This window comes from Bradysia coprophila, unplaced genomic scaffold (assembly GCF_014529535.1).
Source record: "Bradysia coprophila strain Holo2 unplaced genomic scaffold, BU_Bcop_v1 contig_313, whole genome shotgun sequence".
NCBI classification, from domain to species: domain Eukaryota; kingdom Metazoa; phylum Arthropoda; class Insecta; order Diptera; family Sciaridae; genus Bradysia; species Bradysia coprophila.
In genome coordinates this window covers 363,466-386,716 of record NW_023503572.1, presented here as the reverse complement: position 1 = coordinate 386,716, position 23,251 = coordinate 363,466, and the positions used below count along the sequence as shown (strand labels likewise).

Here is a 23,251-nt window from a genome sequence, read left to right as displayed (position 1 = left end):
CGACTACATCATCGATAAACACTGTGAACATTTGTGGGCCAAGAGAACTTCCGGCCGGTACTCCAGATGTAGATTCGTACAATCTTGACTTAAAAATGCTGATTTGAACGTAATTGGTCCTCCCAACCAGATATTGACACATCCACCTTGCTGTTTTCTTCCCAATACCAAATCTCGCAAATTTCACAATTAACAAACGTATTATCACTTTGTCGAAGGCAGTTTTGTAATCACCGTAACACAAGTCGAGTTGACATGATCGTTCGAACGCATTGTGAGCCATAATTGATAGACCTAGCAGATTGGTGACAACTGATCTCTTATTCCTGAATCCATGTTGCGCGCTTTTCAGTTGAGGTTGAATAATCTCACTAATCTTCTTCTTCACTGCAATATCATGGATTTTTAGTACGATCGTTTGGATGGCTACGACTCTATAGTTCTTTACGTCTGCTTTGTCACCCTTTCTTTTGTATACCGGAACGATTCGTGATATTTTCGATGTGGCTGCTATTTCACCAATATTGAAAGATTTTTGATACAGCAACCATATTGGCCATGCAACTGATGATGCACACATTTTCAAAACCGATGGTTTTATCTCGTCTGGTCCAGCTCCACTCTTCCATTCCAGTGTATGAATCGCTGCTTCAATGTCAAACAACGAGACATTAATTTCTTCAGCACTACTTATCGGAACGTAAATATCGTCAAAATCCCAATTCTCTTCATCAGGTACGTAAATCGATTCGAAGTAATCAGCAAACAAGTCTACCACTTCTTCCGTTGTATTGCCAATTTTATCACCGAATTTTAGTCTGTCAGGGTACTTTTCGATGCCACCATTCATTTTCGCAAACTTCCAAAATTCAGCTGGATTCGATTTGATATTTTCTTGTGTCTGGCGGATATATTCGTTGTATCGACGGTCGCTTTCCTCACTGAATAATTTATGTGCCTCTTCATATTCCAACGTTGTTGATTCGTTTCTGGCTTTTCGTTTAAACAACTTGTCACGACGATTCTTAAGACGCTGTAACTCTGGAGACCACCATTTCGGTTTGTTCGAGTATTTTCTGACTGTTTTCTTTGGCACGTTTTGTTCGATTAGAGATTTAATGGTCTGAACGAAGAATTCGTATGCTGCGTCAACATCTCTGATATTAAATTCGTGTTGGAAATTGATCGCATTCAGTTGGCATTCCATTCTATCATAGTGTCCGCGTGCATATTGATACACAGTAACGTCTTCGGTCTTTACAGAGGAACTAGCATAGTAATCCACCATTATTTCGTAAGGTACGTGGCTTGGATCTTGTTGATTTTGTTCGATGATAGTGAAGTTGTCCTTGCTGAGTCTGAATTCGTTTGAATTTTTGACAAAAACCAAATCCAAAACATTCGAAGACGTGTTGCGAAAATCCGACAGTTGAGACAATGACAAACTGAGCATTTTGTCCAAAAAATACAGAGCATCGGTTTGGTAGTTTGATAGGCTCCCATTCGCAGTGGCATTCGTTAACGTGTGTGGCAAATATCCATTGTCATCATCGTAATCAGCTGTCCAAACAATATCATGAAGGTTGAAGTCACCGACAACTATGAATGAAACCATGAATGAAAACAATTTAGTTGTTGTTATTTACAAAAATATAAAAAAATTTCATTTTAATTTACACTTTTCAATTGTTTTCTTAAATGAAACATCGCAATATCGCGGTGCTTATCTGAAAGATGCAATCAGCACGAGAAAGATGTCGCGAATGTGGCGACGAAACCCACAAAAACAGCTCTAGTCAGACATGTTAGTACGACTAATCATCAGTTTGACTTTAACAGTGCAAAAACACTTCGCTAAGTGCGCACCCGTGGCCTCTTGAAGATACATGAAGCGAATCACATCATTCTCAACGAAAGCTCCGTCGTTAATTTCAAAAATTAAAAAGAAAATGATTGGAAAAAGCCTCCAAAACCACAACATCGGAATTCCGACAACACTGCACACAACATCTACTACAAGTGAACAATCCTTTGAATCGGTTGAACAGATGTTCAGACGTTAATGACATTTCGCAATATAATTCACACCAAATGTTTACATAACAAACTGTGATTAGCAATAGTTGAAAAATTTATTTCGTTTAACGGCAATTGAGTGTGATAACTGAAGTTAATAGTTAAGTATAGTTTCCACTTAAAAAGAGCACTCCGTTTAGCCTCCGTTTATATGACAGTTGTAAGATAGAACAAAGGAACTGTCACGTAAACGGAGTAAAAAATTGAAATAAATTCAATTTCCACTCCGTTTACGTGACAGTTCTTTTGTTCTATTTTACAACTGTCATGTAGACGGAGGCTAAACGGAGTGCTCTTTTTAAGTGGAAACTATACTTTAGCGTAAAGCTTAATTTCCAGTCAAAAAAGTACTCCGTTTGCATTCCGTTTTACCTCCGTGTGAGAGCGAACTGTCAAATAAACGGAGGCAAAAATTGAAAACGATTCAATTTTGGTTCCGTTTGCTTGACAGTTCGCTCTCAAGAAATTCATTTTGTTCATTTCATATCACTAATACAAACAAATATCGGTTTTGACACTTGTTGCTAATTTGTGGATCGCTTCGGTCGGTTTTTCGTAAAAAATTAAATTTGATCGCTGTTTTCTATGGATTTAGCATATTTTCAAAGTCCGAATGGGAAAATATATGCTAAAAGCCCGGGCGGATCGGTCTATGAATGCGAATATGTTTCTAGTGAGGATTCACATTCACAGTACGAAAAAGAAGATCCGGTGTCTCAGTCCAGCGAGTTGGATAAATTGTTACAAAATCCATTAATAACAGTGACAAAGCAACCACCACAATCGAATGGAGATTATGATCGTCCACAAATTCCTGAAAAACTGTCTCAGACACAATCGGCACGTAACTCACATGCTAAACGGAAGAATCTAACAGCACTGGACCATTCGTCTACGGCTCGTCGATCGTTGGAGTATACTATGACTGTTGATGAAGAAGTGAGATTTTCCGACACAAAACTTATGTGTGACTTATGTGCTAAGCCCTGTTCCATTCTACATCTCTACAGCCATTAATGAAACAGAAGCGAAAAAATGAAAAGGAACGAATGTGTCATGTTGCACCAAGCGATGTATTGAACCAATATGAAGAAGAATTGCTAAGAATGATTTTTGAGGCTCCGCCGATATGGAATTTCAAAATCCCTATCAAAGATCGCCATCCCGAAGCCAAGTCTAAAAAGTGGATAGAAATCAAGAATGATTTTGTTGCCTACCTTCAGGGCATTGAATCCCCCGTTGATATGTCAAAGATCAAAGTCGAATTGCTGAAGAACACATGGAACCACATCCGTGAATCGTACGTTCGTTATACGAACGCTAGGGGATGATGATGATGATGAAGCCGATTCACAAAAGGGTAACTTTGCAACTAAGTGCCATTAACAATTGTGAATATAACAAAAAAAATCGGTTTTCAGCCTTTTTCACACCAAAGAACAAGCATTCAAAGGTAGACAAATCAAAAAATGAGGATTTATCCCCGTTCCTCGCAAGTGCCACCACATTTTTATCGAAATTATCAGATGATAGCGCTAAGGTGGTACCAGTGCAACGAGAATGCAACAGATCAATGTTATTCGCAAATTCTATTGTTCCCGACTTACAAAAGTTTGACGATGAACACTTCGCACTGATAAAGATGAAAATAACAAAAGACATCTATGACGTGTTCCTTCAGCAAATTGAGAAAAGACGAAAGAGTTCTTTAAATTAATTCTCGCATACAAAGTTATGCATTCTAAGAAGCGATTGTGTGATAAAACTTGTCAGTTGTCTTAAGTTTGGTTTTAATTGTGATACTAAACTAACTCGTTACTAATAAAATTTTGAGTTAAAAATAATTCGAATCTTGCATATGATCTGGAAAATTGATTGAAGAAGTGTAATCTTTATGCTTGATTTCCTCTTACGCCCTTTACGCTCCGTTTAGCTAAAAAACGTCTCTTGTTTATTATTTAAAGAGTAAACGGAGCGTAAACGGAGTAAGAGGAAATCAAGCATTAAAAATAGGCGCTCTACACCTTCCAAAGTCAAGCCATCCCACCAATTTGTTCCAATTACTTCCTCTATCGTGAATTTCTTAGCGATTTTTTTACTTAGTAATTATCGACTACCCCCCTTTTTTACCTGAACATACTGAACATACCCTCTTTCATATTTTCGCTTAAATTGTTCGATCTCGGAATTGCATTTTTATTAATGAAAACATTAGCAGTAACTAGGTAATTTTTTTTATATAAATGTACGACCGCACGCTATGCACTTTGAATTTAAAATTAAGTTATTTATCAATTTGACTGTGTTGCCAAGGCACTGCTCCAGACGTTAGAAAAAAGTCTGCTAATTCGTTGCGAAACTGTACAGCCTTAGCAGATGAATGACGACCATGTTGCGAAGCTATTTGGCATAACTCGACATCTTCATCCCGCCAAGTTCCAGGTATGTTCACTCCATTAACCTCATGGTCAAAAAAATGTCTGGGTGTGTACTGGTTCGATCTCTCATCGTTCATGATTAAACGAAAGTTGTGTAGGCAAGCTGCCGACATTACTAATTGTTCGATAAGCTCGACCTGAGCGTCAATTTCTGTTTTGAATATACGCCATGTGGCGACAAACATTCCAAAAACATTTTCAATGATTCTGCGACCTCTTGATTGGCGATAATTGAATATTCGCTGAGAATAAGTTAGCATTCCGAGAGACCTTCCTGCAATTATGGATAAGTTGTGGGCAGGTGAAAGTCTTCGGGGAGTTAAATTTCAGTACCTGGATATGGAGTCATCATGTATTCACTTAGACCGAAAGCTTCATCACCCAGTAGAAAGTAGGGAAGTAATGGTCCGTTGGGAACAAATTGTGGTGGTGGAATGTCCAGCTGGTTTGCTTTCAGCATACGTCCAAGTTTGGAATGCGCAAAGACACCACCATCACTTGCGCGGCCCTTAGCTCCAAAATCGACTACTATGAATCGGTATCTATAATCACATAGCCCAAGTAGAATCATTGCGTGGAATCCTTTGTAACAGAAATAGTCGGAGCCTGAGAACGGGGGCATCTGTGTGAGAATGGAGAACAAACGATTCATAAATTCGTTGCATACGCTAACTATCGCCTAAACAAACCTTTATTCGGATCAATTTTCCATCGAGTGCCCCACAACAATTCGGTACATCCCATCGATTCCAAAATCCTACGGCAATTTCTTGGAATAATTTTTTGTAGGCTTTGGCATCACAATCGATTCCAGAACCTTCCAGATTACCAACGTTGTTTCGTCAATTATTTTATGGACTGTTGCGGCTCCAATCAGATAACTGAGGGCTAACGAGCTCTGAGATTCACCTGTCGCGAGATATCTCAACGTGACAGCCAGACGTGTAGCTGGATTGATTACTTCCCGTCGTGTGTCGTCTTTCGTGATGTATTTGCCCACCATTCGCAACAATCGATCAAAGTCGTCAGGGTAAAAACGAAGAGTCTTGTAAAATCACTCTTGATCATGAATTCTCATTATATTAAGGCTGACTTGCTGTCCCCTTAACCTGCATAAAGACGTGGAATTGATTCATTGATGCATCGAAAATATGTGAATCAAAACTCACATTCTGTTCACCGGACCTATATGAGGTCTTTCATGCCAACGTGCCCTTGCTCTTTGTTTTTTCTTCTGGGTGTAAATGCTTGCTAGACCCACCCCTATCACAATTACTCCGATAGCGACACCAATCTTAAATTTTGTCATGGTAATCGCAACACTTCTATTCGAAAATATATAACGTCCAAAATTTGACACAGAAATAAATCAAATTTTTGATAACAAACTAACACATCTAAATATTATGTGTAATATATAAATGAGAGAACTGTCATCTACGGATGAATTTTTCTAAACGGCTCTCACACGGAGCACTTTTTTTTAAGTGGAAACTATACTTAAGTTGCTAAAATTTGAGAAAACAATTGAAAAGTGTAAATTAAAATGAAAATTTTTTATATTTTTGTAAATAAATAGCCATGAAGATGACCGGTCACTCCAGTCGAATGCAAGGCACCGATAACAACAACTAAATTGTTTTCATTCATGGTCATTTGAGTAAGCAAAACAACAACTGGGGGCCTCAACATCACTCCTCCAGCTAAACTATTCTTTTATTCCTTCATGCGTGTCTTCCTCGTGTCCTTTCCGTCATATTTTCGTATCATTTAGCCGTTAATTGCCCTATATTTTCGTAATTTTTTCAAATTTTTCGCGGAGCTCAAATATTTTCCGACCGGTTGATTTCACCGCCTCCTCCATACCTAGATTCAAAACGATGTATCTCCGGCAATTTTAAACCTACATAGTCGAGTGATAGCTCGTTTTGCTCGTATTTGAAGCGAGGACTCTGGGCTTAAAGTTACGAAGTATGAAAATCGGGGTCCAGACTCGGGTCATTGCACTACGGCTGATCTAATGTCGTCGTTTTCCGAACGAGTCCAGAAAACGTCACCAATGGTCACAAAGAAAACAACATTTCGAAATGACTAAGCTATTGTGTAATTTACATAAAATTCGTGGAGATTTTGAAGGTAAATGAAAATATGACCAGGTCAATTTGAAGACCTATCTTTCATTACGCACGGATTCTCAGCTCCATTAAAGAATATTTAAACAAAAATATCAAACGTTGTTGGACCTACCATTTCTACGCGTTCGCCATTAAATTCCAGGGTTTGGCTACCCTGTCCATCAATGACAATTTTACTGGACGTGTTTTCCTTCACTGAACCGTTCTCCACAGTTACACGTATCTTGTCATCGTTCGCTTCAACGTTGAAATTGTAATTTCCAAGTCGATACTTTGACCTGTCGATCTGAGCCGATTCAACGTATTCAATGTCATAATTAATGCTTGAGTTGTATCCACCAAGCTGTGAAACCGTTACGGTATTTCTGTAGGCACAAGATAAGAATTTATAACTTAAAATCAGCCAACAGTTAACCAGTCCTCTACTCACCTACTCGATCCCGCTGGTCGAACGGCATGGTTGAGAGTCCCAGTAATCTCCAACTGGTTGTCATTACCCAGAACCGACAAATTCCTGTTGTTAATGGCCACCACTCTATTGTTTGTCCCTTCAAATCTACTATTGCGATTATCGACAAACTGTGACAAAAATTTACTGAAGCCGCCTTTCCCCTTGAATTGCAAATTGGTATTGCTTTCAAATTTACACCATGCGTCTTCGACATCAATGCCAACGTTCGTATTGGACCGAATTTCTAAGGTGCTTGATGCCGTCGATGCCATCGTGTTGCGGTTATCCCGTATTTCGACAGTGGAGTCTTCACATCGGATTTGAGTGTTTGTGTTGCCAACAATGCTTCCGTAGCAGGCACTACCAGCACGTACGTTAGAGTTCCTGTTATTTTGATTGATCAAAGTGCTTGCTTGTCGCCTTAGCCGCTCATTAGGGGAAAGATTTTGCTGTAAGTTTAAAAGCGATCAGTTTATGCGTGTATGGTGCAAACTGAGTGGGAGTGAAACGTTAATGTGTCTCAGTTGACTAATATATTTGCCGAAGAGAATAAAGTTTTAAAGAAAGTGTCTTCTCATGGTAGATCACGAGAAAGCGCTGATTTCTCTACACGTTATCTTACCAAATTATGTCCACAAATTGTAGCAAAACCCACACAACTGATAAAAGTTAGAGCAAAAGCTGGGTCATTTGAGTTGAGTGTTAATGAATTATGCAGAAATATCACCGCACCAGCTCACATAAAAAAAAAAAAATTCGTATACGTGAGAGTGTATTGGTGAGCTATGATATGAATCGGTCGGTAGGGAAAGTAAACGGTCGAGAAGGAAAGTAACGGTTGGTAAGGAATGCACCAACACACTCTCACTATTACAGAAAAATATCTTTCAAAATACCCCAATACATACTCGATGTGTGTTTTCGCTTGGGCTTCGCCCGTGCGTGCACACACATCTTGTGTGTATTGGGGTATGTTGAAATATACTATTATATACAAAAATTAACGGAGAAGTCGAGATTACCACAAGCGCACTAACAATGCACTTTTGCAAACTGTTTAAAGAATCTACCTCAAGTGCAACCGTATTAATGATCGTCGTTCTGTATAAAATTCTATTCACTGACAAATCCAAAAGTTTATATGGCAATTTGTGTCAACTAAAGCAGCATGACAAGTGAAAATCGATATTTCAACTTCAATTTATCGAGGCAGCCTTCAAACTTACAATATTTAACAAAATACTTAAAAACATTCGGTCTACAAATCTTTAACAAAAATGATAAAGTGATATTGTCTTATCAGCAAAGCTAATTTGTTTGTTCTTTTTCTTTGATGTATCGGTGTGAAAAAAGCGATATCAAAGTCGAAGTGAGAGTCGAAGACGATATGCATTATTGAACAAGAGAAGTTTGTATTTGCACGATGAATTCAAGAAAAATAGTAAAACCTTTAGATCTAGGTTGGTTGGTTGCAGTGGCTGGAAAACCCGTTATTCCAGCACCGAAGTGTAGGAATATTGATTTTCCTGGATACATATACGCTATTGTAATATAGATGTCGCTGGTGTAGCTCGCGCAATAATTGTGAATTTCTATGGAGCCATGGAGCCATGGAAAATATGGCTTCTTTAGGAACATAAATCTGGAAGATTGAAGCAGGAAAATACGAACTTCTTGACGAATACTTAATTGAAAAAAATGTGGTTCCTCATTTACGAGATTTTACAATTAAATTAAACAAAAAATGAGATCTATTTTTTTTTAAATTAGTTTGTTTTTCACGAAATTAAGTGAAAACAAAATTTGTTTTTGTTAGCTATGCTTTTCTTTTGTTATTGAGCGTTTCGTTCGAATGACACGAGATGGAGTGACAGTATTTGGTTTGTACACACATGGTTATTTGGATCACAAGGGACGAAAGTAAAAAAATTCAACCGTGTGCGAAGTTTGCAGCCCGTGGCCGAAGGCCAGGGCGGCAATCGCACAGGTTGAATTTTTTTACGTCGTGCCATGTGATCCACACAACTTTTCATTACAACAATTACGAAAATTGTAATTTGAGCTTCCTTATAATGTTCCAACTGATGAAATTTACCGAAATATGCTGAAATATGCGGGGGTCCAGGGGGCGGCAGCCCCCTTGATAAAAGAAAAATTTATAAATTATTGGCAACGTTCTTTTCTATCACAGTGATCACAACGACACCAGACGGAACACATGTTGTTGCTGTCATTTACTTTCGCATCCTCGTTTGAGGGGCGAAAGTACTTTCGCTCCTCTGTTGGGAGACGAAAGTATTTTCGCACCTCTTGTGATGTCGTGGCTAACTGAGAGTTGAATTTTTATACTTTCGCATCTCATTCGGGAAGCGAAAATTACAACTTTCGTAGTTGGTGTAATGAAAACGTATTATGAAGCGCTTTTAAAATTTTTAGACACACTAAAAGGCCTAAAAAGGTATAATGACATACCAGTTTGTCTTCAGACAATGCAGAGAAAGCCACACCACTGATGATAGCAATAGCAACCGCTTGCGTAATAAACATCATTGACACTAACAGAAAGTATAACTTTATTTTAGAAAATTATGACAAACAGCCCCAACGATCGAATCTTTCAAACTGTGGAATTGTTTTCGAAGAATAGACTTAAATAGTAACACAATGGCTGTTGTTCAATTACGTTTGCACATTTTTTCAACAATGGCAAACGAATATTATTCTGAACAAAAAATTGTTCTACAGCATGTCTCTAAAATGCACTGTTTAATTTATTCAACTTTTTTTTTTAAGAACCAGCGAAGAAACACCTGACAAGTGTTCCGGTCGTTTCTATGAATAAACTTTTGTCATGGGTGATAAAAATATTAGAAAATAAGGTTAGATTAACTGACGATAAGTTCACACTTTCATTCTTTCCTTTTTTACGCAAAAATTAAATTGTACACCCAATTAGTTCAAACAAGCTGGCTTAGTTTTTCTCATCATCTCATCAAATAATTTTTACCAAAAAAAAAATTGACTGGAAACAACCAAAATTTTACCAAAAAAATCTGCGTCGCAAAGTGGCAGATGTTCAGGAACAGACCAGCAAGAAAACTGGACTTGAATTGGAAGCAGACGGTAAGGGCAAAGCATTTGTCTATGTTCATAGATAACGAATCCGCAATAAAAAAAATGTCCGTCTGTCCGTCTGTCCGTGACCCCTCTAGCCAGTGCCGAACTGGCCCTATGGGCGTTCGGGCGATTCCCGAAGGGCCCTTTGATTTTTGTATGGATAAAGAGCAACGAATGGCCTTTTAAAACATTTCTTCATACAACGCCCGAAGGGCTTTTTCGAGCCAGTCACTGCCTCTAGCTAGAGTAAATCACAACCTTTTTTCAAAATTCTTTTTTTCCCCGATTGGTATCGACAAAAGTAAGGTCAAATTCGAAAATGAGCATGGTAGGGTCGGCCCTTCCAGAGCTAGGGCCCTATAGGTGTTTTTCAGTCTTTCGACGATATCTACCGAAATACGCACGCAATAGCTGCTTGTGATATATCAAATGAAAGGTATTGACGAGTAGAACAAAGTTGCTGAACATTTTTTTTTGGGTAAGATGCAACGCGGGCTTGTTGGGAGGGCTCAAAGGTCGTTACTCGGCCCTTGCACATAAATCGAGTAAATCTCATCCGATTTTGCAAGATTTAGTTTTTTATGGAAGGTAATTGAATACCGAAAAGAACGTGGCGAAAAAAGTTTCAAATTTGGGCCCTTGGACTAAGGCCGCTACTCGGCCCTAAGTGTTTTTTGCACATAGATCGAGTAAATCTCATCCGATTTTGCTAGTTTTTGTTTCATTTGAGAGATAATTGAATGCCGAATAGAATGGTGGCAAAAAAAGTTTTAAATTTGGGTCCTTGGACTAAGGCCGCTACTCGGCCCTAAGTGTTTTTTGCACATAAATCGAGTAAATCTCATCCGATTTTGCAAGATTTAGTTTTTTATGGAAGGTAGTGGAATACCGAAAAGAACGTCGCGAAAAAAGTTTTAAATTTGGGCCCTTGGTTTAAGGCCGCTACTAAGTGTTTTTTGCACATAAATCGAGTAAATATCATCCGATTTTGCTAATTTTTGTTTTATTTGAGAGGTAATTGAATACCCAATGGAAAGTTGGCAAAAAATTTTGGGTTTCTAAAATAATGTCGTAAATTGTTTTTTTTAGAGGTACTTCGTACGGGTTTTCGTAATTGCGCAATGCGCAATTTAAAAAATGAATACTTTCAGTAAATTTGACCATGCATTTTGGTAACAAACGCATTAGAGGGTTGTAGACGTATTAGGGTTCCGGGCGTATTACGGCTACGGACGTATTATGGTTACAGACGAAATAGGATTACAGGTCGTACGGGGCTAAGTCGCAGCAAACGCTCCAACTGTTCTGATGCCTTGTTTGGTAAAATTTTGGTTGTTTCCTCTGTTCAGAGGTATTTTTAGCCACGTACGAAGTACTGGAGGCTTATAAGATTAATATGCCGTTTGTAACATGTTGAATTAGAAGCAGACGGTAAGAGAAAGCATTTGTCTATGTTCATAGATAACGAATCCGCAATAAAAAAAAATGTCAGTCTGTCCGTCTGTCTGTCTGTCCGTCTGTCTGTCTGTCCGTCTGTCTGTCTGTCCGTCTGTCTGTCTGTGACCCCTGTGAACATTGTTTTTGGGTAAGATGCAACGTGGGCTTGTTGGGAGGGCTCAAAGGTCGTTACTCGGCCCTAAGTGTTTTTTGCACATAAATCGAGTAAATCTCATACGATTTTGCTAGTTTTTGTTTCATTTGAGAGATAATTGAATGCCGAATAGAATGGTGGCAAAAAAGTTTTAAATTTGGGCCCTTGGACTAAGGCCGCTTCCTCTTCTTTCTTCTTCTTTTTCAGCCTGTTTCTATCCACTGCTAGATGTAGGCCTCTTCAACTTCTTTCCATTTCGTACGATCTATTGGCATTTGCTGCCAGTTTGGCCGCTACTTGGCCCTAAGTGTTTTTTGCACGTAAATCGAGTAAATATCAACCGATTTTGCTAATTTTTGTTTTATTTGAGAGGTAATTGAATACCCAATGGAAGTTGGCAAAAAATTTTGGGTTTCTAAAATAATATCGTAAATTGTTGGTTTTATTTGAGAGGTACTTCGTAATTGCGCTATGCGCAATTTTAAAAATGAACACTTTCAGTAAATTTGACCATACCCAACTTGACTTGCATTTTGGTAACAAACGCATTAGAGGGTTGTAGACGTATTAGGGTTCCGGGCGTATTACGGCTACGGACGTATTATGGTTACGGACGAAATAGGATTACGGGTCGTACGGGGCTAAGTCGCAGCAAACGCTCGAACGCTCCGACTGTTCTGATGCCTTGTTTACATGAACTTTTGTCCATATATAATCTATCTATAGTCAACTAACTACAAGTAAAACTCGTAGATGTGATCTCGGCCGAAGCCGGATCATGGGCGCGCGTTAGCATAGCGCCCGTGACGCAAGTCCTATTACTAGAAAAAATTTCAAAAAAAAATTTGTTGTCGTAGACTGCAGCAAATACAGCAAATATTGAAGTTCTACAATTCAAATACAAATGACTCCAAATTACCATTAAAAAAAACTAGGCGTCCGTACGAGTTCAACGAGCTATCATACGTTCTTCCAGCTTAAAATTTGGCCACGCAAAAAATTTTCCAAGAAGCCCCATTTCCATACATTTTGGTCAATTTCAGTACTTTAAACGAAATGAAAAAATCCTACGTTACTTTGTTAGTCCGTCCGTCCGTCCGTCCGTGTTTCCTATCTTCTAAAGTCTTCTTTAGATTTTGTTGAAATTTTGGGAGTAGATTCTAGTCGTCATTCTAAGACATCCCAGAAAAAAAAAATTGGGGGGAACCGGCCTGGTTTCGGAGCTAGGGCTCCTCGAAGTCCCCATATAAGCCCCATATAAGAACACCTTTAAGTGTGTGTGTGTGTGTGTGTGTGGATGGGTATGGTAGAACAAATTTGTTCGCTTTTAATAAGCTCTGCTCGCCTCAATTTTTTTTCCTAAATTTAGAATTTTGTAAATTTTCCAATTTTTTTTAAATTTTTTAAATTTTTTTAAATTTTTCAAATTTTTTTAAATTTTTCAAATTTTTAAATCTACTAATTCTTCCAAAAGAACTGATATTAGTCAAAAACACTCAAAAGAGTAAAAGTGACGCAAGTCCCTGTGCATACTTCCAAAACAACTGATATCGCTGGAGGTGACGCATTCTGCGCTTGTACGCAAAAACTGTAACAGCAAAAATTTGACCAAAGAAATTCTAGAAACAAAATTTTACCAAAAAAATTTTGCGTCACAAAGTGGCAGATGATTCGGACGTATTAGGACGTATTCTTGCCTTTTAAAAAATTTCTTAAAAGTACTTTCCTCAATGTTGTAAATTGTCAGAACCTAAGAATACATTATAAGCTAAAAAAAAAATATTGATTTGAGGTAATTCGACTTTCGCCACCAATATTCCATGTACCAAAAACACAACTTTTTGTCAGGTAAATATCAAATTTAGGTGTCCCAAATCAAATCATATTTAAAGTTTAATTTACATTTTTGCACCTTTTCATCAAATTTTGTGGCGAGATTAAACTCTCAAAATCACCATCGGGGAACTTTGACAATATTTTTTTAGACATGATCTTTTTTATAAAATAATCTGTGAAGCCTGGAGATTAGATTTTGGTGGATGTTGGGAACTGTTCAAAGGTCGAAAAATAGGTGGTTTTTAGACGTGATTTACGGCCGCTACAGATGAAGTACATGCATGTTTGAGGTATCAATCGACAGGTACTGTCCAGGAGATACGGGGCAAGGACTGAATGTTGGAACATTTCATCGAAATTTTCGATAAACTTTAGGAGGTGATATCTCGCACCTAGTGACTGTTTATGTTTAGAATAGTGGATGCCCTGGTAGAGGCTCAACGTAGCTTTACATGTATACCCTACATGCCGTAGTAGTGACACGGTAAGGTTATCTTATTTTCGTATGTAATGGGTAATGATGCAAGAGATTAAGTTGATTTATTCTTCATCAAATTTATCTAACATGATACTTCAGAAGTTTGGTCTAGAAATTATTGATGAAGAAATTTTAAAATTTATTTCTGAAATTCCAATTGAATTTATTCCAGAAAATGAGGTATTGAGAAAAGAACAAAGAAATTGGGACCTACCTAAGATCAAGCATCAATTTAATGAGATGTTCGAATCTGGTGATCTTAAGACTCGTGCCAGACTACTTGCGTCATCGACTAAAGAATCTTCAAAGTGGCTGCAGGTGGTTCCATCAAGTCAATTGGGATTGTTACTGGATAATAACACCTCTAGAATTGCTGTTGGTCTTCGACTAGGTGCTCAATTATGCGAAGAACATAAATGTGTTTGTGGTGAGATTGTTGCAAAAGATGGTTTACATAGTCTATCATGTGCTAAATGTGCAGAAGGAAAATTCGCTAGACATGACAGTATGAATATGATTTTCTCTCATGGTTTTTCTAGTGCAGGTATTCCTAACATAATACAGCCACCTGGTCTCTCACGATATGATGGTAAAAGACCTGATGGAGTGACTTTGATACCATGGAGTCATGGTAGATCATTGTTGTGGGATGTAACTGTGAGAGATACACTGGCTGCATCCTATATTACCGATTCATCAAAGAAAACACGGTCAATTGCTGACAAAGCGGAGAGGCATAAACATAATCATTATATGAAATTAAAGCAAAATTATTTATTCACTCCGCTTGCTTTCGAGACATTAGGTTGCATGGGTCCTGAAACGAAGAAATTTGTGGACAAATTGGGATCATTAATGAAAAAGGCAACTGGTGAGGTTAGATCAAAGGACTATCTTTTGCAACGAATTTCAATCGCTATCCAACGTGGAAACGCTGCCTGTATTTTGGGCACATTAGGGAAAAGCAGGATAGATGATTATTATTTATTGTAAATTTAATTTTAGAAAAGATCGCTTTTTTACTGGCTGCGTCATTATTGTGAGCAGTCTTTTTTTGCGCATTTTCCTTTAGTAAATTATGTTTCAATATCCTTTCAGTAATGTCACTCTACTCAAAAGCAGAATCTGATTATTCCTAAATCGACCAATTATTATGTTTTTTGATGTCTATATGGCATTACCGGGATCGAATGAGAATGAAAACATCAGAAAAGACTCTTATGCTCATTGTATGACATTCCAATTGGCTCTTTAGTACCACGCCAATATAGTCAGAAATTGCTATAATGCCACAAAATAGCCATACTACGAGTATAAGAGGGTTTTTGGTGTTTTCGTTCATACTATTTGGACTATTCAGGTCAAGGGCTATTTGGGCATATAACCAGCAGGGATCTAAAAAATAGCTCCCACGGAGCCTGGTCGACTTTCAAAAAAATCCCTCCAACAAACATGTTTGGTTTTCGACGCATGTAAAATAATGTTGATTAATTCTGATTTGTGATTGATCGACAGTAAAGTCAAGCTGTTAAGCATGTTATCATTTACCTTTTCCATTTGGGTCTGTAATCAGTTTTAGTATTAATGGTCGCCGTGTTACAATGCCGTTACCACGTGGTAAAAAGTCTCTGTGGAAGTGACATAAAATGTTCGTTCAGAAAATAATGAAACAGTTACACGTCTATAGACAATTTCTTCGAATGGTGCCGTCGAAACGGCTTTGAACTGAACGAAGACAAATGTAAAATAATGACACTTACTCGCAAGCGATCACCAATTTTGGCTGACTATAACTTAAACGGCAAACCGCTTGAAAGAGTTTACAGCACCAAAGATCTCGGCGTTAATTACAGAGCCGATTTTTCATTCAACGTTCATCACGAGCTGGCATCAAAGAAAGGACAGTCAATGTTATCATTCATCAAACGTCAATGCTATGGCCGCTTTAACGTCGATACGGCCAAAATGCTATACAACTCGGTCGTCCGTTCCCACCTCGAATTTGCCTGTCCAGTTTGGCTACCTCACCACGACACCCACATTCAAATGCTAGAAAGTGTACAACGTCAGTTCGTACTATACGCCTCATTTTCCATGGCATCCGAAATTGAATTCTGCCCTCATTTCCTTTGAAAATTTAATTATTAGTTATCAATGATTGCATAATAAAATCGTGCACATAATTTTAGTTTTCTTTTTTACAACAATTCTTGCCTTTTTAGCAATACATTTTTATCCTATGGCTCACGGAATTGAATTATCTTTTCAAAGTCAAACTCCTTTTGCGGCATCCAAAATTAAATTATTGCCTGGCATACAAAATTTAATTCTAGCCTCAATTTTTTTTCCATGGCATCCGAAATTTAATTCTTGCCTGGCCTACGAAATTTAATTCTAGCCTCAAAACTCTATTTCTTTCATGGCATCCGAAATTGAATTCTGCCCTGGCCTACGAAATTTAATTCTAGCCTCAAAACTCTATTTCTTTTTACTGGCATCCGAAATTGAATTCTTGCCTGGCTTACGAAATTGAATTCAAGCCTTATCATCATCATCGCTACATCATCTTGGCATCCGAAATTTAATTCTTCCCTGGCCTACGAAATTTAATTCTAGCCTCAAAACTCTATTTCTTTCATGGCATCCGAAATTGAATTCTGCCCTGGCCTACGAAATTTAATTCTAGCCTCAAAACTCTTTTTCTTTCATGGCATCCGAAATTTAATTCCGCCCTGGCCTACGAAATTTAATTCTAGCCTCAAAACTCTATTTCTTTTTACTGGCATCCGAAATTGAATTCTTGCCTGGCTTACGAAATTGAATTCAAGCCTTATCATCATCATCGCTACATCATCTTGGCATCCGAAATTTAATTCTTGCCTCAAAACGCTTTTTTCGCAAAAGAATTGAATTCTTTTTCCTCTTTTTCTTTCAGTAACCAACGATTACATAACAAAACATCACACATAATTTCTTCAATTTCTTCGCACTTTGCTCTACTTTCTCTTTTTTTAGTAATCATTTTATTCACGAACAAACTTTATCGTTTACTGATGCTACTAACAAGGTCAATTTAAAACAAATAATTTTCTTTTTCATTCTTTTTCACACATGGTTTCGATAATCCTCGTCGCCAATGTAATATCGTGTATGTTTACTACCACGATGCTATTATAACTGATCATATTAGCCTGACGTTTCTATTACAATGTTACTCGATACTACAAGTATCTCCGGTAGTATCCGGATACCTTAAGTTTTGAGTACAACTCAAGTTTTTCGACGGTTAAATTTATCAGTTTTACCAGCGCTGGTGGGAATACTGCTAATGGTAATTCTGAACGATATTTCTAAATCGTTGGTGGGCTTGGGCTGAATAGTAAAATTTTATTTTTATTTCAACATTGGTACAAAGTAAAATTTTGTCAACAAATTATATCATCCGAACTTTATCCAGTAATGTAAATCGTGTTGATTTGCTGACTCACGAATTCATTTCGAATAATAATGTGAATTGGAAAAGAAAAAGTGGTGCCCGCGAACACATATGCATATTGTCAAGTGTTTATTTATACATAACACTGACTGAAATGAAAAGGTTATAATTGTATACTCATAAAACTTCAAATTGATGTTTACACAAAGACTCAATTATAACATATCACAGTAATATGATATGATTCAAGAAAAAATAAACTAAAGCGTTTATAGTTACTTGCATAAGCCGAACATTAAAATGCCCTCACGCGAGTGACGCAAGACCTCTACTACAAAATTTTTAGGGACTAAGGAACATATTAACAGTAACTTTTTGACTTCCCACTCTTGGGCTCAATGAGATGTTAAGGAAACTGATATGATGTGAGGAAAATTGTTACCATAGGGAAAAATATGTCCTGAAAGAGTGGAATTCCATCGCAAGAAATACAAATCATCTGCCTATTGTGACGCAATATTTTTCGGTATAATTTTCTTTCTAAAACTTTTTGGGTCAATTGGTTGTTGATAAAACTTTTGCGTACAAGCGCAGAATACGTCTCCCTCAGCGATATCAGTTATTTTGTAAGTAAATACAAGAACTTGCGTCACTTTTAGAATCGCGAATGCCGTATCAAAATCAGTTTTCAAGGAATTTCATCAGAAAGTTTGGAAGTTTAGATGGCAGTAGCCTCTAAGATATGAAATAAATGAATTAATGGGAGCATTCTCTTATATTACAACTATAACACACCATTCAGTAACGACTTCGAAAGTTTCTTTTAATCAGAGCACTGGCGCACAGTGCTTTAGTTGCTTACGTACCTGTTTTGAACAACTGATTTGTGACAATTTCGTGATGGCTGAAAATAAGAGCGATACACAATGCCCCGCAGTTAATGATATCGTCTCATTAATGTCTGAATTTTCAACACAAAAACTCATTCACTAAGAACAAAAACTAGTCTCATATATATCTTACTCGCTGCTCATGATCAAAACACTGTGGTAAACTCAAAAGGAGATACATCCAAAGCAGCTAAAGCTGCTTAACCACCCTCCTAGGTTTTCTTTATGGGACAGATAAATGGCTTGTGAAAACTTTATTCAGACTACAGATATTCTTGTATTACTCTTACTCACTCAGTGCAAAAACTGCAGTCTGTATAATCTGTTGGAATCAAAGATTGACTTTGAACATTTATTCAAAATTAATCCTCCTATATAATCTAATTTTTGTATAGGACCTTTAATGATTCTACATAATAACAAAATTCATCCCGACGACGATCATCTCGGTAGGTGAATTATTTGTATTAGAATAAGCAATAATTATCATCAGATGTTGTGTGTCACTCGCGTATCTTTCGTTGGATAACCTCTCCATAATTTACACCTCTAACGAAAATGGACAAAGAATTACAAAGATCATAACTCTTTCTTCGGAAGAAGTTTTACACTATTAGCCTATTTAAATTTTCAATGAATAACGGGAAACGTTTATTTGGTAATCATTTATTTAAGATCCGTTCGAAAGTAGCAAAAGATTTTTAAAGGCGTAAATTAAACAAATTCGGTGAAACAATTTGTAAAAGGATGAACTCACTTTTCCCAAAGAAAAAAACAATCACAATCGTCACGTGACAATAATCCCACGACATCGATGTTCAGCAAATTAGCGAAAAAAATTATATTTTTTACATATCAAAGTTTGCAACGTTCGAAAAATCCAAATAGTGCGTACAACAGTTGTTACTGCAACTTAAATTTATTGGTTCAATGACAAAATATAACAATTAGTTTCCCTTTGCACGTGAAATTACGAACATGAACTTTTAAAAATTTTAGCGCTCACAAAAAGCGTACCATTTTTGACACCTTTTGATCTAATACGTTTAGCACTACCATTTTGACGTATATCAATCAGAAACATTGTTGATGTTTACAAACTATAAAATGGTTCTTTGATGCAATTGGAATTTTGTAAAGTTTGAAACGAAACTCGAATATTTTAATATAAATGTTTAGTGTTTGATGACCAAATGTTGTACAATCGATAGGCCTTATCTTTTCGCAGGTAATTTAATTCATAAACATGCACTGATTCAAATTTTTATTTTCGAAAAATTGTTTTAGGAAAATGATCCAGCAGCAACTGCTTACATTAGATTAGATTATTGCCGGTCCGAACTTGGAACTTTAGAAAACATATTCTTTTTCTTTGAATCGATGCTGATGATGAGGCCGATGATGATATTGTCTGCGTAAACACGAAATTTAAGCGACACAAAGATCTCAACTCCGCCCCTCAAGGCTCTTGGAACATCGTGTGACTCAAAATCTTAAATCGGTTTGCTGACCTCATGCATAAAAATTTTGTTCTAGGACACCCCTCAACTTTCATTTTTGAACATTTGTTCCGAAGAGACCAAAGCTCTACGACGCCATCTTGTGGGCCTACCTACATCAAAGTTGGTCCCCTTTTTTGGCACTTTCTTTCACTTTTCTCGGAAACTAAACCATGGAATCTATTGATATGCACCTTAATCGATAGGTATTTTCAGTGGCTATCTACGATTTCAGTTTCATCTAATCCTATGGACACGTTTTCGAGAAAATTGAGAAAAACCACCCAAAAAACCACTTTTTGGTAATTTGCGGTGGCTCACATGTATGTGGCCGCTCTCAAATGTTTTTATTCGGAAGCGCCGACCTCGAAAACCCTTTAGACACAAATTTCACGCCAATCCATTAATTTTACGCGAAATGGCAGCCAGTTTTCGTTTCAAAATTCCGACTTTGAAGCCACCTAGCGGCCAAGCGACGCATAAAAAAATTTTGTGACCCACATTTCCTGAATCAGCATCAAAAGCTCTACCGAAATCAACCGTAAAATCATTAGGTCCGAGGTACGGCCTCAATCCTAACCTAGGTCCGAACTCGACTTTTTCCCATCTCGCCACCCTAAGAAACGCTCCTATCTACTTTTTAGATTTTTAGAAAGTACGATGCCCTGCGGGCATCGTGTAATAGATGCCGGGACAGTTATGAATTAAGGCGCAGCGCTGCGCGCTGCGCTTGCAACCAGAGGGAAACCTGGTGAGGTCTTTTTTATTTTTTTCCAATTTCTGTTTGTAACTACCAAATACTTGAGACTGCAGTCGATATCCAACTGTTGAACAGTAAACATCTCTACCACCTTTCTATCAGTTTGGTAGTAGGTTGTAGCGTTTTGACGAAAGTATTTTGTTTTTTAAGGCCTGCGGGTAAAAAGTAAAAATTTGAAAGTATGCCAAATTGAAGTTATGGTCTCTACGATTAATTATCACATACACTTGAGATATATTTTTCCACACAGCCGGCATAACTAATCTCACTATGGCTTTGGGACCAAAAGTCGGCTTTCAGAGATGCGCATGGGAGATTCGAACTTCAAAAATTTTTTTTTGGTATTTTCGTGTTCAGTGGACCATTCTGCATCGAACCTACCAGCCCTAAAAAACAAAATACTTTCGTCAAAACGCTACACCCTATTTGGTAGTCAACTACCAATTTGATATTCAACTACCAGTTTGGTAGTCGAATCATAGTAGGAAGTAGGAAGTAGGAACAGTAAAAATTTCTACGAACTTGGCATGGTAGTCAACTGTACCTAATTATAATTAAACATCCCTACCACCTCTTTGTCAACTCGGTACTCAACTACCAATATGGTAGTCCACTACTAACGTTTTTGCCCATACTATCTCTACCACCGCAAGAAAGAGATAGAGAGCAAATGTCACACTCGTAGTATTTATGCAACGTCAAAAAATGGTACCCGGGTTACCCAGAGGACCTACAAAATGTCGAAATTGAAGCCATTTACGCTTCAAACTGTGTGAATTCTATCAAAATAAAACATCGAAATTGCTTGCATAATAATCTTTAATTTACGATTGTCACGACAGGTGATACGATTATTACATGTTAGAAGTTGCAAACGATCTAGGGGTAACTTGGAAATTTTTTAATTTACCTTACACCATCATCACTCCATCACAACGCATCATAATTTGAATAGCATCTTTGCATTGTTGATTGGAAATGAGTTAGCGATCGAGAAGGATTGGAAGAGTCAAACGTTGCCCCTCCATCATCTAAGCAACTGCCACCAATATAAACACGCGATAGTTTTGGCAAATTATCAATAAATGTCCTTTCGACGGCTTTAACTTGAGAAAAAATTCTTAGAGATTCTAGTTTCGCGTTACTAGCAAATAATTCCGAATGGATAATTTCGTCAGAAGTGACCGCTAGGCCTACATATCTCAAATTTATCGATGGTTTGAACAAATTTATTGGCACTGATAATAGTGGACTACAGTAAAAATCAATAATCTCCAAATTATCAAGCCCAACAAATGCGTCCTCATCGACTTTTACAATTGAGTAGCAAGCGAAAAATAAGAGGTCTGTCAATTTTGTTGCTCCAGTAAAAGCATGATCTGGCACCACCGTCAACCATTCCGATATGATTGTTAGAGACTCCAAATTCTGTGCTTCCGCAAATGCATAAGGTTGCATGGTTACCAAACTTCCCTGAATTAATAATTTTCGCAAATTGGGAAAGACGACAAGAGTTTCATTCACGAAAAACGGTACTGATGGATGCTCCAGTGCGATTTCAATGACGCTATCTGCTGAGATATTTTCTGGTATTACGACAACGACTTCACGCTCATTACGTCTCGCACTTTGTTCAATGGTGTAGTCATTACAACACAGTTTCACTCCATTGGTGCCGATTTGAGTACAGTCAGTACAGTTGACCTCAACGTATTGAGCGTGAGTACATAACGAACAGAGTGAAATTATGATGATTGTCAGTCTGCGAAAATATCGAGAAAAATCAACACTAAAACAAATTGGCGAAATGTTCATTTAAAATTTATTCATGTCTATATTAGTTGTCATTTTGTTGCACTAGTACGAAAAAGCTATTTCGCTTTGTTACATTTTAACAGTTCAACAAGAAGTTCAGCGAAAACTCAAATTTTTCATTTGCTCAACTTACAATTTATTCATCATATCGAATAATTAGGTGGTTTTCTTGCGATCTAACTGTGTATCCGCAGATGTTTGAAAAGTTATTAAAACGGCGAAAATATTACGAAAACTTTTATAACTTTCAGGTCGTTCATAAATAATTCAAGGTGCAGCTGTGCAAATAATTTCATTTAGACATTTATTGAAATTGAATTAAAACTTGTGCGTGCGGGCCGAAACTACAAACTTTATATTTCAACGTTGCCATTTTATGTCAAAACAATTACACGTCAGTCGAGAAAATCACAAAAACTCACGAATTTATTCTTAATCTTTAAAAAATTGTGAATCTCATCCAGACTGCTTCAGAAAAATTTGAGAAAATGGAAGTACTCAGATCACAAGTTTTGATGTGAGCTTATAACACTTCGACCAAGATTTTTCGAAGCACAAAAATTGTTTTACTGTAAGCCAAAGCTTCCAAAATGAAACGATTCTTTTTTATTAGTCCAAACATCAAAACGTACAGCCGCTCATTGACAAACTACCCATTTTTGATTTTAAGCTGTTTTTAGATATTTTCTTTTGGATAGGCATTTCAGCTGCCGGAACCTCAAACCACTT

The 23,251-nt window shown here is 37.3% G+C and overlaps 3 protein-coding genes across 6 annotated transcripts; 1 reads left to right on the top strand and 2 right to left on the bottom strand.

The window, feature by feature from the left end:
- The first annotated feature begins 2,430 nt into the window (after nucleotides 1-2,430).
- On the top strand, nucleotides 2,431-3,874 carry LOC119079230. Its single transcript, XM_037187021.1, has 3 exons — nucleotides 2,431-3,015; nucleotides 3,087-3,436; nucleotides 3,498-3,874. The coding sequence occupies exons 1-2, from the start codon at nucleotides 2,662-2,664 to the stop codon at nucleotides 3,405-3,407; spliced, it is 675 nt and encodes a 224-aa protein (XP_037042916.1). The 5' UTR covers nucleotides 2,431-2,661; the 3' UTR covers nucleotides 3,408-3,436; nucleotides 3,498-3,874.
- Nucleotides 3,875-4,304: 430 nt separating this feature from the next.
- Nucleotides 4,305-5,823, bottom strand: LOC119079227. 2 transcript variants are annotated; one of them, XM_037187019.1, is made up of 3 exons: nucleotides 5,204-5,823; nucleotides 4,848-5,136; nucleotides 4,305-4,788 (listed from the first exon to the last, which is right to left on the bottom strand). In XM_037187019.1, the coding sequence occupies exons 2-3, from the start codon at nucleotides 5,134-5,136 to the stop codon at nucleotides 4,361-4,363; spliced, it is 717 nt and encodes a 238-aa protein (XP_037042914.1). In that variant the 5' UTR covers nucleotides 5,204-5,823; the 3' UTR covers nucleotides 4,305-4,360. The 2 variants fall into 2 exon arrangements, with proteins under 2 accessions (XP_037042914.1, XP_037042913.1); XM_037187018.1 differs by having other exon boundaries at nucleotides 4,848-5,823.
- Nucleotides 5,824-6,600: 777 nt separating this feature from the next.
- Nucleotides 6,601-9,751, bottom strand: LOC119079225. 3 transcript variants are annotated; one of them, XR_005088133.1, is made up of 4 exons: nucleotides 8,123-8,281; nucleotides 7,723-7,835; nucleotides 7,080-7,549; nucleotides 6,601-7,014 (listed from the first exon to the last, which is right to left on the bottom strand). XR_005088133.1 is itself a non-coding variant. In XM_037187015.1 (3 exons), exons 1-3 carry the CDS (start codon nucleotides 9,648-9,650, stop codon nucleotides 6,729-6,731), a joined length of 834 nt encoding a protein of 277 aa, XP_037042910.1. In that variant the 5' UTR covers nucleotides 9,651-9,751; the 3' UTR covers nucleotides 6,601-6,728. The 3 variants fall into 3 exon arrangements, 1 of the variants encoding a protein (XP_037042910.1); XR_005088134.1 differs by having other exon boundaries at nucleotides 8,171-8,281; XM_037187015.1 differs by lacking the exons at nucleotides 7,723-7,835; nucleotides 8,123-8,281 and adding an exon at nucleotides 9,573-9,751.
- Between the last annotated feature and the right edge of the window lie 13,500 nt (nucleotides 9,752-23,251).

Bases quoted from the DNA above. Each gene is read 5' to 3' on its own strand.
- LOC119079230 (XM_037187021.1), top strand. From the start codon at position 2,662: ATGGATTTAGCATATTTTCAAAGTCCGAATGGGAAAATATATGCTAAA. The intron at 3,016-3,086 runs GTGAGATTTTCC...ACATCTCTACAG, and splicing joins CTATGACTGTTGATGAAGAA to CCATTAATGAAACAGAAGCG.
- LOC119079227 (XM_037187018.1), bottom strand. From the start codon at position 5,166: ATGAATCGTTTGTTCTCCATTCTCACACAGATGCCCCCGTTCTCAGGC. The intron at 4,789-4,847 runs GTACTGAAATTT...CCATAATTGCAG, and splicing joins CATGATGACTCCATATCCAG to GAAGGTCTCTCGGAATGCTA.
- LOC119079225 (XM_037187015.1), bottom strand. From the start codon at position 9,650: ATGATGTTTATTACGCAAGCGGTTGCTATTGCTATCATCAGTGGTGTG. The intron at 7,550-9,572 runs GTATGTCATTAT...TTAAACTTACAG, and splicing joins CATTGTCTGAAGACAAACTG to CAAAATCTTTCCCCTAATGA. The intron at 7,015-7,079 runs GTGAGTAGAGGA...TTGTGCCTACAG, and splicing joins CGACCAGCGGGATCGAGTAG to AAATACCGTAACGGTTTCAC.